We start from the raw sequence: 19,366 nt of genomic DNA on the forward strand, positions 1-19,366 counted from the left end.
ATACACAAACTTGTCTTTCCTGGGAACCAATTCAATTTATCTGAGTAACCGAGTACTCCATTGGAAAATTGTCTGAGTACTCAAGTACCAATTTTACTACTCGTTGCCATCCCTTCTTTATAATAAAGTTAAATAATTTTTTTGTTTTATTTTTCAAATTAATGCCAACAAAAAAAATCAAAACAAATCATAAGAACCAAAGCGATCACCTCATAGGTCAAGGTAACGCTTAAGCGGTCTAAATGTTGAAATGATCCTTGTCCGGCTATCTTAAACATGCATCATAGGATTTAAAAAAAAAATAATGAAATGTTAAGCGGCTTGACGCAAAAGACCCAGATCTATAGGTCAAGGTCATGCTTAGAGGCTAAAAGTCAAAATGAGTTCTCTTGATAGAGCTCTGGTCCACAAAGTATCTGTATTATCTTTACCATGCATTATAGCATTTTCACAGAAGTTGAAGTGAATGTTGATCCCCATCTACAGTGAGCAAGATGTGTTTACATGCGGTAATGGGCAATGTCGGCCAAACTTGCTTACATAATATAAAATACATCAAAAACACTTAAACCTGCTTAAACTTCAAAATATTCTTAACAACTTTCCCACTGTGTGAGTATGGTTTAATTGTGAAATAAAAACAGTTTTATGCAGAGTAAAAACTCTTTGTATTATAGGAAAAACTGCATCTACAGAATTCAGAAAGCCAGATAAGATCAACAAACAGATCCAATTAGTGATGGCTAGGCCCATAGCTCAGGGTCATGTAATGGGTGATTAACAGTAAATGAGTGATCATCCCTACTGAAACTCAGCAAACTTCTGATATAAATAAATATGATGGAATGGAATAATCACACTCAGACTACTTATGATAATTATGCCCCCCTTCGAAGAAGAGGGGTATATTGCTTTGCACAGGCATGTCGGTCGGTCCGTCGGTAGACCAAAGCTTGTCCGAGTGATAACTCGACAATTCCTGGACGTATGGTCATCAAACTTCACATGAAGGTTGGGCCTGACCAGTAGATGACCCCTATTGATTTTGGGGGTCATCGGGTCAAAGGTCAAGGTCACAGTGACCTTTAATGATAAAATAATTTTAAAGCTTGTCCGAGTGATAACTCAACAATGCCTGCACCAATGGCCCTCAAACTTGACATGGAGGTTGGGCCTGACCAGTAGATGACCCCCATTGTTTTGGGGGGTCATCAGGCCAAAGGTCAAGGTCACAGTGACCTTGAATGGTAAAAGGTCGTCCGAGTGATAACTTGACAATGCCTGCACCCATGGCCCTCAAACTTGACTTGGAGGTTGGGCCCGACCAGTAGCTGACGCCTATTGTTTTTGCGGCTCATCGGGTCTAAGGTCAAGTTCACAGTGACCTTGAATGGTAAAAGGTTGTCCGAGTGATAACTCAACAATGCAGGCACCCATGGCCCTCATAATTGAATTGTAGGTTGGGCCTGACCAGGGGATGACCCCTATTGTTTTGGGGGGTCATCGGGCCAAAGGTCAAGGTCACAATGACCTTGAATGGTAAAAGGTTGTCCGAGTGATAATTCGACAATGCCTGCACCCATGGCCCTCATAATTGAATTGGAGGTTGGGCCTGACCAGTAGAAGACCCCTATTGTTTTTGGGGGTCATCGGGCCAAAGGTCAAGGTCACAGTCACCTTGAATGGTTAAAGGTTTTCCTTGTGATAACTTGATAATGCCTGCACCCATGGCCCTCAAACTTGACTTGGAATTGGGCCTGACCAGTACATGACCCCTTTTGTTTTTGGGGGTCATCTGGCCAAAGGTCAAGTTCACAGTGACCTGGAATGGTAAAAGGTTGTCCGAGTGATAACTCGACAATGCCTGCACCCATGGCCCTCAAACTTGACTTGGAGGTTGGGCCTGGCCAGAAGATAGTCCCTATTGATTTTAGGGGTCATTGGGCTAAAGGTTAAGGTCACAGTGACCTGGAATGGTAAAAGGTTATCCGAGTGATAACTTGACAATGCCTGCACCCATGGCCCTCAAGCTTGACTTGGAGGTTGGGCCTGGCCAGAAGATGGTCCCTATTGATTTTAGGGGTCATTGGGCCAAAGGTCAAGGTCACAGTGACCTTGAATGATAAAAGGTTGTCCGAGTGATAACTCAACAATGCCTGCACCCATGGCCCTCAAACTTGACATTGAGGTTGGGCCTGACCAGTAGATGACCCCTATTGATTTTAGGGGTCAAAGGTCAAGGTCACAGTGACCTTGAAAGCGACCTCGACAATTCCTGGACCTATGGTCATCAAACTTGACATGAAGGTTGGGCCTGCCCAGTAGATGACCCCTATCGACTTTGGGGGTCATCAGGCCAAGGTCAATGTCACAGTAACCTTTAAGGCAAAAATGTTAACAAATCTTCTCCCACTGATATCTCAACAATGCCTGAACCTATGATCATTAAACTTGACATGGATGTTAAGCCTGACCAGTAGATCACCCTTATTGATTTTAGGATTCATAGAGCCAAAGGTCAAGGTCACAGTGATCTTGAATGGTAAAAGGTTGTCAGAGTGATAACTCAACAATGCCTGAACCCATGGCCTTCAAACTTGACTTGGAGTTGCATCTGACTTGTAGATGACCCCTTATGATTTAAGGGGTCATTGGGTCAAAGGTCAAGGTCACAGTGACCTTGAACGAAAAAAACTTGTCTGTGTGATAACTTGACAATGCCTGCACCCATGGCCCTCGAACTTGACATTTAGGTTTCTGGTGACCAGCTGATGACTCTGGATTTTGAGTTCATAGAGTCAAAGGTCATGGTCATAACACACTCTATCCTCACACTTTAATGGTCATAATCTGAAAACTGCCTTAATGGCAACAAATCAGCTGTCATTTCGGTCCATGCATATTTCATTCAATTGTCCATATAATCCTGACAACATGGCACTCAGGGGGGGCATAATGTTTGACAAACATCTCTTGTTAGTATATAGTCTCATGTAGTGGCTGCCCCTGGGGTCAAAGCTGGCCACTCTCCCGGGGTCCCAAGTCTTCTATATACATATATTGTAAAATTTTGATAATTTTCTTCTATGAAAACACATGGCCCTGGACCTTTCATAGATGGTATGAACCCCCATGAAGTGACCTTTGAAATGTGGCCTTGCCTGAAGGGTCCTAGGTTTCTATATACTTGTATATCCATTTTGGCTCTCTTGTCTTTCATCTTTTACATTATTGAAGCAATCAGGTCAAATTTCATTCGTGCTTATCATGACTTTACTCAGATATGAGGAGATTACCGATTATTAATGGCTAAATTAATTAAATTTGTAACATCGGCATCAAAGATCGACATTTAGAGGTACAACTTCGATGTCTCAGACAAGGAATAATGTGTCATAATGAACAGCAATTAGCACCCTGGTTATAAGCGTAAATTACCGTTAATCTGACCCGCAGTGATGACGGTCGTGTGCCTTAGCATGCACTGATCTGTGACAGATTATGAAACGGCGACATTGACCAATGAAATACTTTTAGGGCGTAACTTTGTTATAAACAACGATCTGAATGGCAAGAAGGGCGCAAGGGGGCGGGGAAAATATGACAGGGCGGGTCAAAAAAGGGCAGGGCGGGCCGCCCTTGCATTCCGCTTTAGCTAAAACACTAATATAGTCTTTTGAGCAAAACAAAGGACTCAAATAGTAACATCTTGACATCATTTTACAATCAAACGAAAAGTTGTTGTTTTTAAACTGGTGCCTTTTTCGAATGGCAAGTTTTCATTCCATTAATTCTGAGGTGAAAATTATAAAGTTTATTTACAGGTAGTCTTAATCATTCAGCCACTGCGATCAAAATCAATGACATTGCACTCAGATGCAAGCGTCCAGTTATTGAGACTAGTTTATCAGAAGCCGCCATTTTAAAAGTGTAGTTTACTGAGATTAAATCGAATGAATTGCAGCTTCCATAAAAGCTGATAACCACAGGAATCTGGTATGCGTTGAAAAGGAAGGTGTGATAAAATCCATGGTACAAAAACATCAATTTGGATGGGCTACCATTAAAAAAAGTTTTTTTATCCCTTGGGCTCAGAGCAATGGATTTGTCTTTTACACGTTGGCAACAATACCAAAATAATGTAATCTAGGAAGTGTTTTCAAGGTCTGTTGTTGTTAAAAATAGTATATTATTGGCTTGCAATCTTCCAATCCAGAAGAAAGAAAACAAAACACGAACATTAGTTTGGGTTGTATTCTTTAAAACTGCTCTTTTGAACAAAATGGTGACATGACAATGGTGACACCCAGTACCATTATATTTTCCCAACCTTTGTAGCAAACAGTCACGCCCAAGCTGGAAGGAGGAAAGAAAACTGAATGTAGAAACATTTGGTACAAGTGACCCACGGCGGGGCTTCCGTGGGCGAGGTGGTTTCCGTGGCAACAGGGGAGGTTACAACAACTACAATGGTTACAGAGGGCGCGGCCGAGGGAGTACAGGAGGATACAGAGGTTAGTTGCTGGCTACCTTGACTTCTTTTGTTACATAGTCCACCTTTTTTGTTACCGTATTTCCTGGACTATAAGACGGGGAAATTGGGTCCCAATTTTTAACCTGAAAGCAGGGGGCCGTCTTATAAGCGAGTCAGTCGATATAATATTAAAAAAAGATTCAAGTCAAAATCAGTAATATTTTACATAGGGTATTCGACTAACCGGTATATCGTCTGCTGATGCAAGTATGGGGCAATTAAGTAAACAACAACACAAAATCGCTTCACCGCGCATGCTCTGACGTCAAACAGTGTACTGTTTGATATGCATTTTTTCTCATGGCGTGTGTCTGCTAATTAGTTTGACAGATATATCTAAACAGTAAATTGGAAACTTAATATGTTGTAGGTACCTTACGGCCAATTTGATTATGCAGACAAATGACAATGCAAATATAAATCCTTTCACGCATTGCCAGGGCTTCTAAAAACCGGCAATTTGCTGGTCTGGACCGATTTTGACCAAGCCAGACCGATTTCAGTTTCAAAAAGTATACAAAAAATCGGTCCGAAATTTTCTAAAAAAAATTGTAATTTCGGTCCAAAACGACTTAATCAGGAAAATATGTAGAAATTGTATTACACAAACATTCATGGGTCATTCACACATTCAGAACTACATGCAATAGGCCATAAAAGTGTCTTGGTTACCATGAGACCGATGCGACCAGCTGCTTTTTCCGCTACGCTGATCACTCTATAGCCTATCTGTTAATTAGCAGACGCTTGCAATCGGTCCAATCACGTGTTTTGGTATAAGCAGAAGACACAATTAAACAAACTATGTGTTAATTATCTGCTTGCAGCTTTCCTGATTAATTTTTAAAATCGGTCCATATTTTCACATGGCAATATGCTATATGTCGTCGTCGATCATTACATGATATCCGTTTGTTGATTACAAATTTTTTTTTAATCGTTATAAAGAACCATTGCTGGTTAAAAACGGGTTTAAAGATAAAAGCATATCATTGTTAATCCGTGAAAGCATTAAAATATCGAATTAATTAACGTAATAATATATAGGATATCAACATCGATACGCTTGATTAACTACATAGTCTGACAGCTGAGTCCGCCGCTTACGTCATATTTATTCGCAGTAATGAAAAAATCGTTGTCGATATCACACTTTAAGCTTGTTGCCCCGATTATAAATCTAGATATATACTATTATTCAAGATTATCAGTTGAATGTTGACCCACTAAAGAAGCATTAATCAAATAAATCATAATATTGTTTCACTTTTTGTCGTGTGACTGCCTCCCGACAGCCACAGTTAATTACGATCGCTGTCTTTTTTGTTAGAAACGCCGCAGAACTCGATGAGAATCTCATTTGAATTCAACTTGTATCAATGACTCTCCGAATCGGCTATGCTGGCTCTAGAGCCCTCTTATGAATTGCCACATTGCAAAAAATATTAACAGAAAAGACGTCGCGAAAATGTATGACCTCTTTTTTTAAGGTGGGGGGGGGTCGTCGCCGGGTCCGGACCGATTGAGGTTCCAAAGATTGAGAAGCCCTGCGCATTGCGTCAGTTTTTTGCAATTTTGTCATTGAAGCCATTTATTTTCATGGTGTTAATTACGGTTTATTGATCACAACATAACAGTCAATATTTTTATTTTAATTGGGTTAACCAAAATTATTTCAATTCTGATAAGGAACGTCCTGTCCTGCAATCTTAAATGCGTGACCGTGTACTAATTATTAACCTACCTCCAAATGGAGAACTCACGGTTGACCGCCATTTTCTTCTAGCAAAACAACAAATTTACCGCGAAAGTCGATAATTGTCCGTTGACCTCGAACATTTTCACACATTTGATGGAATTAAAGGTTTTTTGATTTGCTTAAAAATTTACCCGTCTTATAAAAAAGTCAAAACAAGAAGTACCAGATTTCATGGGCAAAGTTAGGGGGTCGTCTTATAAGCGGATAGCCTTATAGTCGAGGAAATACGGTAAATACAATTTTTAGCTCTACTGGCCAAAGGCCAGAAGAGCTTATGCGATGATAATGTGTACGTAGTATGTGCGGTCGTGCGTTCGTGCGTCTGTAAACAATTGGTTGTGAACACGATACAGTCTTCAGTTTTGATTGTATCTCGATGAAACTTGTACAGTATCTAGATATCCATTAGAGCTCGGTTCCTTTCAAAAACCAGCCAGATCCGCCCATAAATGCCTAGATTATGGGCCATGAAAGTTTTAAAGAAATGCTTTCTATTTTTAGCCAGGTCTGCATGAGCGAATTCTATTTTTAGCCAAGTTTACATGTAAATTCAAGTCTAGAGTTAAGGGAGACAATTTGCAAGTCTAGGATTTTGAGAGACAATTTGATTTTGCTTCTGCAATTGATTTTGTGAATTACTCTGCCTTGTTCTTGTTGAAAGCCCAAAGGCCATTTTTTAACTTTAAGTTCTGTAGTTTGCGCATTCATCTTAACAAAATTGGTTGTGAATGTTTAAGTTATGCACCTGGTGTCATTACCGGCCACACCCAGGGTTCACAGGTTTGGTAAACATAAATCTGGAAAGGTTTGAAAATCTTTTTGTGTGTTCGTGCATCCATCTCAGCACAATTGATTGTGAATGTTTGTTCAAATTGATCAATGTTGTCATAGGATGCCCTTGACTTTGACCTTTTGACTTAACTTTTTTTAACTTTAAAAACTACAGCAATTTTTACTATGAGTACAGTTTTGAAAGCATTTTTATGCCGCCACTTTGTGGCGGCATATAGGGTTGCCCTTGTCCGTACGTACGTCTGTCTGTCTGTCTGTACGTACGTACGTCCCGAAGATTGTTTCCGATCTAATTCTTGAAAACCGTTTGTCCAATCCTCACCAAACTTTAAACACATGTTTGTGACCATAATATCTTGATCAAGTTCGATAGTCATGGAAATCGCTTTAGTCATTTAGGAGTTACGGCCCTTTTTTGCCAAAAGTACGTCCCGAAGATTGTTTCCGATCTAATTCTTGAAAACCACTTGTCCAATCCTCACCAAACTTTAAACACATGTTTGTGACCATAATATCTTGATCAAGTTCGATAGTCATGGAAATCGCTTTAGTCATTTAGGAGTTACGGCCCTTTTTTGCCAAAAATACTTCAAAAATATATGTTTCCAATCTAATTCTTGAAAAGTATGTGTCCAATCCTCACCAAACTTTACATACATGATTGTGACCATAATATCTTGATCAAGTTCGATAGCCATGGAAATCGCTTTTGTCATTTAGGAGTTACGGCCCTTTATTTGCAAAAAAAGACTTGAAAAATACGTCCCGAAGAATGTTTCCGATCTAATTCTTGAAAACTGTTTGTCCAATCCTCACCAAACTTTTAACACATGTTTGTGACCATAATATCTTGATCAAGTTCGATAGCCATGGAAATCGCTTTAATCATTTAGGAGTTAGAGCCCTCAGATTATCCTGAATAATCATTATGGCTTATTTTCTGTGACAAAAAATCGAAGTGGGGGCATCCGTGTCCTATGGACACATTTCTAGTTTTTTGTCAGATGACTTTTACTTGGCACATATTAAAATAGTTCATGCAACTAATCTGCTTACAATACTTTCTGGGCTCAGATGTTGAACGTGCTACGTTTTCAGGTAACCCAAACACAAAACATAAACTATATGTCTGTTGCCTTTTACCCATACATACATGCTGTAGATTGATATGACCACAAAAGCCATGCCAGTAGAGCATAGGCCCTTTTGGGCCTCTTGTTTTTTATACTTATCAAGTGTTCAAATGATGCATTTTTTGTGATTCTATAATTGAATGACTATTATGGTGGTGGAATTATTGTATCCCAGGGCTTGAATTTAGAAAAAAATTGGCTTACTGTACAACCATTTATCACCAATCTTGGTGTCCTTAAATTAAAACGTGCATACTTTGTGACAGTTGACGCTATTGTTAACCACTGTAAACATTACAGGTCGAGGCGGATATGGTGGTCGTGGGGGAAATAGGCGGAACCAGGGATGGGTAGATTATGAGTACCACTACGAAGACCGCAGACCACCCAGTGGACAGAACAGAGACATGAACAAAGTACACACACTTTAAACCATGGCTTTTGGGAAGGGGGGGAAACAACATTTATAGAGATAATTGCGAAATTCGGCGAAGTTCATTAATTTGTTTGTTCTTAAAGAATGTGGTAAATGATATGGATTTTATGCAAGGACACCGCCAGTGTATAATGTCTGGTCGTGTCAGTAAATCAATTAAGATTTACCAAGAATTATATTACAGTATTATCTAATCATTTAACACAACATAATGGCCGGTGACTGTGTTGCAAAACATTATTGAACAGGAAGGCTTGACACAGCTAATTAATAGATTTAAGAGCATTGTTTACCTGTTAATGTCCTTTTTCATTCATTTTAAGGAACAAAACAATCGACAGACAGCCACAACAGAATCATAGTTACCAAGCCATGTAAGGATGAGGATGGTGCTCAGATAACGTTGCAATCTGGTCCACTAAAATTCTCCCAGATCTCTGTTTCAACTCCATTTCCTGCACAAGACATCACAGTTGATTTAACGATATAAGAACACAGATTTTTGTAGCCTGTTGTCAAAGAATGACGACTTGAAATGGTGTAAATTTGAAAAAAGTTCTGTGTGTAATTAGTCAAACTTTTTGTAGCATATGGGAGAAATACCGAAATTGGTTATAGATGGCTGGGTTTTTGAACTAGATTTATTATTTGTACATGTCTTGTCACCTGAATCAGTATTTTAGTAAGTGTGACAAGACTGGCTTATTTTTATGTTTATTTATATTCATGCAATGATGTACGTCAAGATTACCACACTTTGTCCATGGCTAGTGCTTCATGTTGAATCTGAACAGTGCTGCAACAGTTTATACTGGCTAGTTTTTTGGTAACAATGAAACATTGCACATTTGTGTTACTATAGAATAAGTCAATAGGTCGAATATGTTTGTCAAAATATGTTGTAACTTATAGAAGGATTTGTGGAACCCAGGCACTGATGGAGTTGTTTTCCAAAGTGTTTAAATCTTTATTAAAAGATGTGTGATCCATTCATTTAAAGTAGGGATGCAAACGAATGGCAAAATTGATATTCGAATATTCGGTAATTCTTTCAATCGAATATTTGATTACTAAAATACATCTTTTAGGAGTTGTAGTAAACTATAATTATTATTCGCTAAAGTAATAGCCGGGATATTTAACCCTACTTTGCCGTAGCTTGTACGCACGGCAGACCCTGGAATTCCCCATTTTCAGAAAGAAAAAAGCAATACATTATGAACAAACAAAAAACAAAATCGAATAATTTCAATTCCGTTGCTTTCATATTTGTAAACAATGTGAAATTAGATGGATTCCTTGTCATGTGGCGTTATGCGCCAAAGGAGGGTCTCTGAAGGATGAGAAGCCTTGTTCTGGGATTGACCTCTTCTGAAAATAGCTATGAAAAATCGCAGGAACTAGTAAAACGATTAAACGAATATATGAGGATTTGGACTCCTTTATTGGAAGAAGAAGACAACACATGTGAAGGCTGATTCGTTAAATCCTTAATTGGCATGTGTATTGAAATTTACCGAAGATTATTCAAACTTGTTTGATGACCCTTGTCACTTGGCAGTTATTGCAAAATTACAGGGACTGTTTATAGGACCCGAAGATATGTCCCAAAATGACATTTGAGGCGTGTATAGATTATTGTCATCACATTCACACCTCTGTCATTAGGGGCCGATCGTTGTAAAAACAAGACAAACAAACTTTATACACAAGAACAGAGTTGAAGGCAATAGTTTTTTTATTCTATTAATTCAACAAATTGTTTTCGAATATTTGAATACCGATTTTGTCATTCGAATGTCAAAGACCATGGTTGGTGTGATTATATTCAATGGTGCAGTCAGCAATGAGCATATCAATTTTCTGTAACCATTGAAGACAGTTCTTATCTGGAACAAAGGCAGAGTGTTTTATCGCATGCATTTCTAGATTTTAGATGGGAACTATCGTTCAAACAGGTCATGCACATACAAGAAGCATGTAAACAATGGGGACCAGTACACAATTTCAAAGGAAAAATGCTACAGTTAATGATTTTACTTAAGAATCATTGTACATGTATATTGCAGGCTGATGCCATTTAACTTTTGTAAATGTATGAAATATGGGCCTTTTAATACTTTAATACTAAATATTTTGGCTTTCTAGGGATCTTTAAACTAATTATCGAAGGAGCATTTAATGAGCATTCCAGATCTGGGGATTACGCGTAGATGGTACATGTACACCAAATGATCATAGCGTCAGGCTGTGTGTCATGTTCACCAACGTTTGGATTATTTGGTCAGGCTGTGTGCCATGTTCACCAAATGATCATTTGGTCAGGCTGTGTGCCATGTACATGGGTCAGGCTGTGTGCCATGTTCACCAAAGTTTGGATTATTTGGTCAGGGTGTGTGCCATGTACACCAAAGTTTGGATTATTTGGTCAAGCTGTGTGCCATGTACACCAAAGTTTGGATTATTTGGTCAAGCTGTGTGCCATGTACACCAAAGTTTGGATTATTTGGTCAAGCTGTGTTCCATGTACACCAAAGTTTGGATTATTTGGTCAAGCTGTGTGTCATGTACACCAAAGTTTGGATTATTTGGTCAAGCTGTGTTCCATGTACACCAAAGTTTGGATTATTTGGTCAAGCTGTGTTCCATGTACACCAAAGTTTGGATTATTTGGTCAAGCTGTGTGTCATGTACACTTGAACTTTTGCTTACCCTTACTGGTCTCCATTGCATGTTCTTGTATTATCCATATTTTCAAAATTAATAAATATGAAAATGATTTTTGTATGCAAGGAAAAAAAGAATGCTATGAGGTCTGATGTTTGTGTTTAGATTGTGACTTAATTGTCTTAAGATTTTGTGGTCAAAAACTAGTCAAAATAGGTCAGAGATTAACTTTTTCTAAAATCAATAAGTAAAGATTTGAAACAAAATTGCTGAATGTCTTCATGTGATATATATTTATCAGTACATATATATTTGGTTCAATTTAGTGCCTTGGGTTCCATACGTTCTCATTGTTTCACCTATTTGACCAGCTGTACATAAAGTGGTTTCAATCAACATCTTGTAAAACAAATGTGCTATACTGTAGAAACTACTTGCCTGAAGGTGTTGTAAACTTGTGATAGCCAGTGAAATGAGATGAAAATTGTACCATAATTTCCGTGATATTTTATACAACATCACTAATGCTAAAAAAATCAATGAATAAAAACAACTTTCTATATGTGTCAATTTTTGTTTTTCTGTCCAGAATACATCCGGTAATCTTGTGTCATAAAGGGGAATAAATCTTGCTGTAATGAATGGTCAAATAACTGGTGTCTATGTTCCTGTTGAAGATTTGTTCAATGTATTTTAACACTGACCCTTGGGGCACATCTACACGAATTTTAAGAGTTAACCCAAATAACACCCTCAAATAATTTCTTGTTCCCGATTGAACAAATCTGCCTTCAGGGAAAATAATTAGTGAAAGAAGTTGAAAATGTTCGAAGTTGCTGTATGAAACCTGTGTAATCAACAATCGGTGAAATACAATATAAATATTGTATATCTGTCGCCTGCTCTTTAATTGTACAACTACGTAGTAAATAAGATTTGTTATTGATAAATATTCTGATTGTTTGCTTCTCAATTTCCTGAATAGTCCGCAACTTGAACCTAGTACATGGCATTACTTCGGTAAAATAGTTCTGGAGTTAGGCCCCTTGACTTAATGAAAAACGAGCGTTGGATCCCGCTTGCGTTCCACTTGTATTCACTCAAAATTAATAGAAAAATACATTTAGAGAAAGAAAGAATATGTCGTCTGGCGTTACACTTAAATGATACTAATATGTAAGCTTAGAACATGTGGAATATGTAATGGAGCTTCATCAGTTTAAATTGATAGTCCCAAACTAAGCGTGGTGCTTCAAGGCCTAGTTCAATCCTTAAAATGACCCCCCCCCCCCCCCCCCCAACAAAAAAAAACGTGTATTGTACACAACCTCTGTGTATTGATCTTAATCTAATCGCCTAATTTAATTGTGTTTATCGTGCTGTGCAGTTTTGGAAGTTTTATTATAGCAATGGACCCTAAATGGCCCTGAGCCAACAAACAGGAAATTGGCCCCTACTGTGACATCAGTGCAATTAGCAGGAGATCCACAGCTGGGAATTGTCATGCTAAACATTCCTAGGCCTTTAAAGTCTGATCTAGTTGATATTTTGGATGTCTTCCTTAGAACTGCAGGGTCCCGGCTCTCATACTTGATCTGTCCGTGTCTTTGTGTTACCTCCTACAGTCAAAGACAAGACGCGTTTTATCTGCGGATTATTCATTAAATATACATAGATTATTTGTACAAACTGCCCCAAGTTATGTGGCAATATTGAAACTCAATAATATACTTTATATTCTCTTGAACACCAGCAGTATTTAATCCGTTGTCATAGCAGCGGCTGTGCCTGAGGCCCATTCGCTTTCATTAAGCTTCTATTTCGCCACTAAAGCTCTGTACGAGAGAGAAACGGTTGAAGTGATATGGCCCGGGGCACTCTACCCGCGAGAGCGTCAGTGTTGTATTGAACCGCCTCGGATAAAAACATTCTGCCCGAGTGAATATTTCCCTGTTCAAAACATGTGCTTCTAGTGTTAACATGTAACTTAATAAAAAAAAATATTTGTAAAATACTGACAGAGTGGTCGTGATTTGGACTTTTGAAGTTTCCAGTGAGCTTTCCAGTTTTGAGGTATGAATGTTTTGTTCAACGTTTCTTTTGCATTTAATTCGAATATGTAGTAGCGGTATGTAGCAAGAAATATTGCATTAAAAACTCACTGAATGTGTTAGTTTATGTTTAACCTTCTTGTCATTCGTCTGAAACACCATTACCGATAAACGTTTCTAACCTGGACGTTAATTACAGCAGTTAAAGTAATATATTAAGCAGCTGCCTCATGAATGGGATTGATCAAGGTTTTCTCGAGGATATGACCCCCATCCTATGGACACAATCTCGGTTGTGTGAGTTAAATGTGGTTCCATGTAATGAAATGGCCTCTTAATACCATGTATACTATCATCTTAGGAAAATTCAGAAACTCTTAAAATATCGTGATTTTGAACGCCTTATATGTCATAGGAAGAGAGCGGTGTACCCCGGATTCTGTACTGAAAATCAAACGTTAAAACAAATGGTTACAAACGGGTTTTACACGTCAATTTCAGTCAAACGCGATTTGTTTTAAAGAAATCAAAGAACTTGCTGTATTTAGGGTGGAAGATCATATTTCAATATTTACTTTGCACATGTATAAATTCAAGCTTTAAGCAAATTTTCCAATGAAAACTGGTGTCCAATTAGCGTGAAATGCGGACTGCCTCGAGGCATAGGTTACAGGACAAAGACCATTCATACTCTGCCAATATGCCCTGTATAAACACCGAGGAATTGCGCCCGGGGGTGGGGATAAGGGGTCAACGGAGTGGATATGAATGTACACCCAATTAGGAGAATGCTTTTCACCCGGGGCCCGGTGACGGGAATTTATTGAAGCTCCCCGGGGCATGGACATATTTGCCTTCTGTTCAGTTCAAAATTAGACACTGTCACAAACTGACATGTTTGCCTGAATAACATTGGTTTAGTGTTGGACTTTACTTGCGGGTTTAGTATTGCATATGGTTGGATTGCCTAAGTTCGAAGGAATTGCACGTTGGTCACATTAACGTTTATGGTAAGTACATGTCTCAAACAATTTGTCTCGGGCAGCTTCGTAGGCGTGTTTGGCGTATTAGTGTGGTGCAGTGAAACATTCGCACACCAGAATAGGTACTTCTTGATGTCAAAACTGTTATATTAAAGCTATACTGATTATCTTTCTGTCCTGCTAAGGCCACTAAGAACTACAAAGAGCTACTTAAAAACCCTATGAAAACAATAGTTAATTTTCAGAAAGGACGCTTGTTTTCTAACTGTTGCATGAATTTGCGAATTAAAAAAACAACAACTTATTTTCATGATAATCATCTTCAATGACTCAGTTTTCATGGAAAAGGGGGTTCGAAAAAGGCAAACTGTTATTTATACACATATACATTAGCAATAGTATTGAATTTAAAGGATTTAGTAGTTCTTAACTTGCTTTAGCAGGACCCTAAGTTTATATTTTGTTTGTTGTACAGAGTTTTGCCTGCACACAACAAGAAAAGACGTGAACGATCACAAACGACTGCCGACCACCTTTGTAAACTATCCACCTATTTCTCTCCCGTTCGGCTCGTCCAAGGCTCCAAGATCAAGCTGGAGCTAAAAGTCTCGCTCCCCGAGAATTCGGGGACGGCACCGGCACGCCGCCTGGCGTCACCCAGTGTCTCGTCGCCCGGCCACGCGACACAGAATGGCGGATATCCTGCCAAGATATCCGGGGTTCCCTTCCCAGCTACTCCAACCCGTTACACAGCCCCGGTCCATATTGACGTCGGTGGCGTCATTTACACATCTTCCCTTGAGACCCTCACACGGTAAGAATGGCATAAATCGAGAATAATGTACAACCTAATGTTACAGGAGGATTTTTATATAACCATTATAGGTATACATTATGTCACTTTAATAACACTATAAACAATGGTGATAATTAAGTTGTATGGTGATTTTGCTCAACCAAACAGTTTGTTAATAAACCATAATGTCAGTTGTGTATTTTTAAGTATTTGTTAAAACGTTGATTATCAAATGAGCCTTTGAATCGTTTATTGGTTTCAACTATCGCCTATACAAACAAAAATGCCTACAACTATAATTTGCTGAAAAACCTTTCAAGCACACATGTACATCGTCGCGAAGCTGATATAGCCGGCAGCCGGCGGTAAGAGTGAAGTTGAAACCCCGAGGCTTCGCCGAGAATTAACGATTTCCCCCCAATTACTCCGTTACCGTGGCAATGATCGCTAGCCCGAGGGCTCGTGCGTTAATAAGCAAGAACGTTTTGGCTTACGGGGAAACATTTCCCCGTGTTACCATCAGATCTGACTAAAGACAATTGAAAATGATTTTCGAGAGTTTGCTTCAGGCTTATGAACCTTTTAGATCAATTAAAAGTCAACCGTATAAATGGAGTGGTAAACTGAATGATATTGCGTTGTCGCGCACTTGTCAGGCGCATTTAGCAGGAAAGTAATCATACGAGATGTTTGAAAAATACTTTAATTTCATATAATTTTTTGGTTTAATAAACATCTTAAGAAATTTTCTGAAACTTTGGCCTGCAGGTTTTTATCAAGATCAAAGCGCCATATGTTGTTATCTTCAGGATGCCCCGTCTTTGATGATGCCTTTTGCTTTGGGGAAAACCAGCCTTGCAGAATTGAAATTGCTTGAAACGATAGCTTCTATAGCTTCCTCTCTAATTATATGCGTCCATTTAGGTGCAAAACTACTATGGCGCTGCAGTTTGCCCTTATCAGCGCTGATTATTGTTTGTGTAAACTGCACAACAGCCAACACACAAAATCTTTCAAATTGCATTAACTAAATGTTTTGTTCTAATGTTCAAAAGTTATAGTTGGATTACATGTTACCTTTATTTATCCACTGAATTTTATTTAAAAAAAACACACAAAAGGGTCACACAGTACGTGACGATTGTTGGGGTAGTTAAAACTGCACTCACCCGTCGACTACTGAACGACATACACGAATCTATGTCAACTGTTTTGACTAATTGCCGAAATTATTGGCATACAGTTTAAAAATAATGGTACTGTAAATTTATGTTCTGTTTATAAGTCTGCGTTTTATTTATTTCCAGGTTTCCGGAATCCCGACTGGCCAAGATGTTCAATGGTAACATCCCAATCGTGCTCGATACTCTTAAACAGCACTATTTCATCGACAGGGACGGCAAAATGTTCCGACACATCCTCAACTACATGCGCACGGGAAAAGTAGTCCTTCCGGAAAAGTTCAGTGAGTTTGATCAGTTGTATGAGGAGGCTCGCTTCTTTGATATTCCCGGACTGCTGACAGAGCTGGAAATCCGCCGGCGAGGTAGGTGTATAAAAAAAGAGAATATCGATCGCGACAACAAAATGGTGGAACAATCACCAGTGAGTGACGGATTCTGTGACTGTTTGGCTGTAAGTCTGAGCCCGGACCTCGGGGAGCGAATCTCCCTTAGTGCAGAAAAGTTCCTTCTGGAAGAAGTGTTTCCGGAACTGAACTCCGCACTGCTCGATTCCCGGAATTCCGGTTTTAACCTAGACAATCGTTACGTGATACGCTTCCCTTTGAACGGGTTTTGTAAACTGAACTCTGTGCAAGTGTTTCAAAGACTGCTAAACCACCGTTTTAAGATCGAAGCGTCCACAGGAGGCGGGGTTGAAGGTCAGCAGTTTTGCGAGTATCTGTTTGTCCGGCGGCGCGCGCAGTGACGATTCTCATAAAAAAATGACCAAAAATTGTTTTGTTTTTTGTCCCGCCAATTTTGCTTTTGTCACGTTCTACTGAAACGTGATTGAACGGCAAAACAGTTTAAACTCGAATTATAGCTTTAAAAGTCTTAATAATTGAAATTCCTATTTTGTTGGTGGCTGTTGGATATGTAAACACAAAGATAAAGCGCTAAAGGTATTTAATCTCAGTAACGTTTATATTCCGAGTTGAAAAATGATGCAGTTTTTTGTCATTTTACAACTGAATGATATTCAACTTCAACAATAGTTCTATAATTGATTAGAAATTAGTAGGCAATAAATGGAAACAAAAATATGATAAAATATATTAACGAACTTGCCAACGGACAAGTAAGGCATTTTATTTTAGATTTTATTTTAAGATCCATCATTGTACCAAATTGTATTTGCATGTATCATTTCACTTGACCGCAAATGTTGTATTTCAATTGTTGTATTATGTTTTCTTATTGCTTTCTCTGTTGACTTACCATTAAAAACCATGTAACCTGTTTTTCAATTTTAATTTTGGAAAGAAAAGCTAATGATTAATCATTTTAAGTTTCAAATGTCTGTATATATGAGGATAATATATCACTTCGACTCTGGCTATACCCGTTGAAATAAATATATACATGGCAAATGACTGAATACGAAGCAAGTCTTTGAATTCGAAATGAAATTGGCTGATGAAATGAACATGTATACTTTGAAGTTTTGTTCATAACTTCAGAGGTTTAGTGGGTGTTGTTTTGCTTTAAAAGGTTATAGAGCAAGGGCATTTTGCCAGTGGCCCACTAAACACTAATTATGCACAGGTGTGCAGAAAGCATTAGAAAAAACATAACCCTGTCAAAAAAGCATACCTTTTAACTTTTCCCCAAACATTTTCCCTTTTGACCTACTTTTTACCGTAGATGTTCCATAAATTATAAAATTAATCGACACTTACCAAAATTAAGTCTAATCAATCAAAGCAAAATCAAAAATCAAATTTTCATTTTTTCTTCAGACTTAAAATAATTGGATATAGAACCACGAAGTTTATGATTTATGGGTAAATTTGAGTGGGATTTTAGTCTCACTATTAGCTAATTATAGCTCACAAAATTCCAATTATACTGCAACTTACTTGGTAAGTGTCGTCTATTATTATTTTATTATTATTTTATTCCGTTTTTAAATCATATTTTGGTCTGAAGTGGGATTTCAACGTAAGAAAACCCCATTTTGTTCAGGCTGTCCAACAAGTATATCTTTACCTCATGCTTAAAAACTGCGCGATGGAAGGTTGTACAGTGCTCCTCTGCCTTTGGAAAACTTTCAGGTTTTGACCAACCTGCAGTCTTGTGAATTTCCTTTTTTTTTGATTGCTAAACAGCTGCCCCTCATGCGGTCCATATTTTTATATGTCAATTCCTGGACTACGTTATCCAGTTTCACCCATCTTCACAGTGTCTTTTGATGCTGCTGTATGCGGCTTCATGTTACTGATACGAAGTTTAAAATCAACTTCAGATCACTGATTTTCAAAACGCAAAAAAATGTTAACACCAGGACGACTTTGTTTTCAGATTGCCCATCAACTTAAATTATAACCTCATTTGGTAACTTCTGAGACCCAATAACAGTTAACAAATATAGATTTTGAGGACGAGTCCCATCAAAATTAAAAGTTTTGAAATACTTTAGAACGTAGTTTACACGGGTAGTTGACGCGTTTGAGAAGTATATATGTTCGGCGGGCAATCATTGGAGCCACAACAGTTGTTTTGGGTATGGTCTCTTATTTTTCTTTTACCGAGGTTTATACACGTACGAGTTAAATTAAAAACACATGTAACATTTTCATTGGCACCACAACGTTCACAAAATTGAGCCTAGAGCATCAAGTATAGCAAATAAAATTAGTACGAGGCATTTGGTAAAATAAACTACAAACATGTGAGCTAATTTCTAAAACATACGGAACTTTTACAATTAAAAAAGCATGTTTTTTTAAACAATAATTTTAACTCATAACAAAAGTTGCGGCATCAACCTCTGCGTTTGACCCCCCGTATACTAGACATGCACACATCCTCATTTCCTTCCACGAAAATGACACTTGTCTGGCAAAAGTCTTCAATGGTGTTTATATGGTGACTGTAAGTGGAAGTGGCCACAATGCCTGAGTTTTCCATTACATCTTTTTACAGCAGCAGTTACTGTTGATCAAAATGAAGGGAGAGAACTTAACGCCTTGTTTAAGTCTAATATACTGGT

The 19,366-nt window shown here is 38.3% G+C and overlaps 2 protein-coding genes across 3 annotated transcripts in view; both read left to right on the forward strand.

The window, feature by feature from the left end:
- LOC128244899 (protein LSM14 homolog A-like) overlaps positions 1–11,883 on the forward strand; it is a 46,897-nt gene extending 35,014 nt beyond the window's left edge. For both annotated transcript variants that reach the window (XM_052963019.1, XM_052963020.1), the window contains 3 exons: positions 4,339–4,514; positions 8,519–8,634; positions 8,978–11,883. In XM_052963019.1, coding sequence (XP_052818979.1) covers positions 4,339–4,514; positions 8,519–8,634; positions 8,978–9,016 — 331 coding nt within the window. In that variant the 3' untranslated portion in view covers positions 9,017–11,883. The remainder of the gene's footprint in view (positions 1–4,338; positions 4,515–8,518; positions 8,635–8,977) is intronic.
- A 1,302-nt stretch (positions 11,884–13,185) lies between these two features.
- On the forward strand, positions 13,186–17,515 carry LOC128244160 (BTB/POZ domain-containing protein kctd15-like). Its single transcript, XM_052962177.1, has 3 exons — positions 13,186–13,214; positions 14,831–15,169; positions 16,459–17,515. Exons 1-3 carry the CDS (start codon positions 13,186–13,188, stop codon positions 17,078–17,080), a joined length of 990 nt encoding a protein of 329 aa, XP_052818137.1. The 3' UTR covers positions 17,081–17,515.
- Positions 17,516–19,366: the final 1,851 nt, after the last annotated feature.

The sequence above is a fragment of the Mya arenaria genome, chromosome 8 (genome assembly GCF_026914265.1).
Source record: "Mya arenaria isolate MELC-2E11 chromosome 8, ASM2691426v1".
Taxonomy (NCBI): Eukaryota; Metazoa; Mollusca; class Bivalvia; order Myida; family Myidae; genus Mya; species Mya arenaria.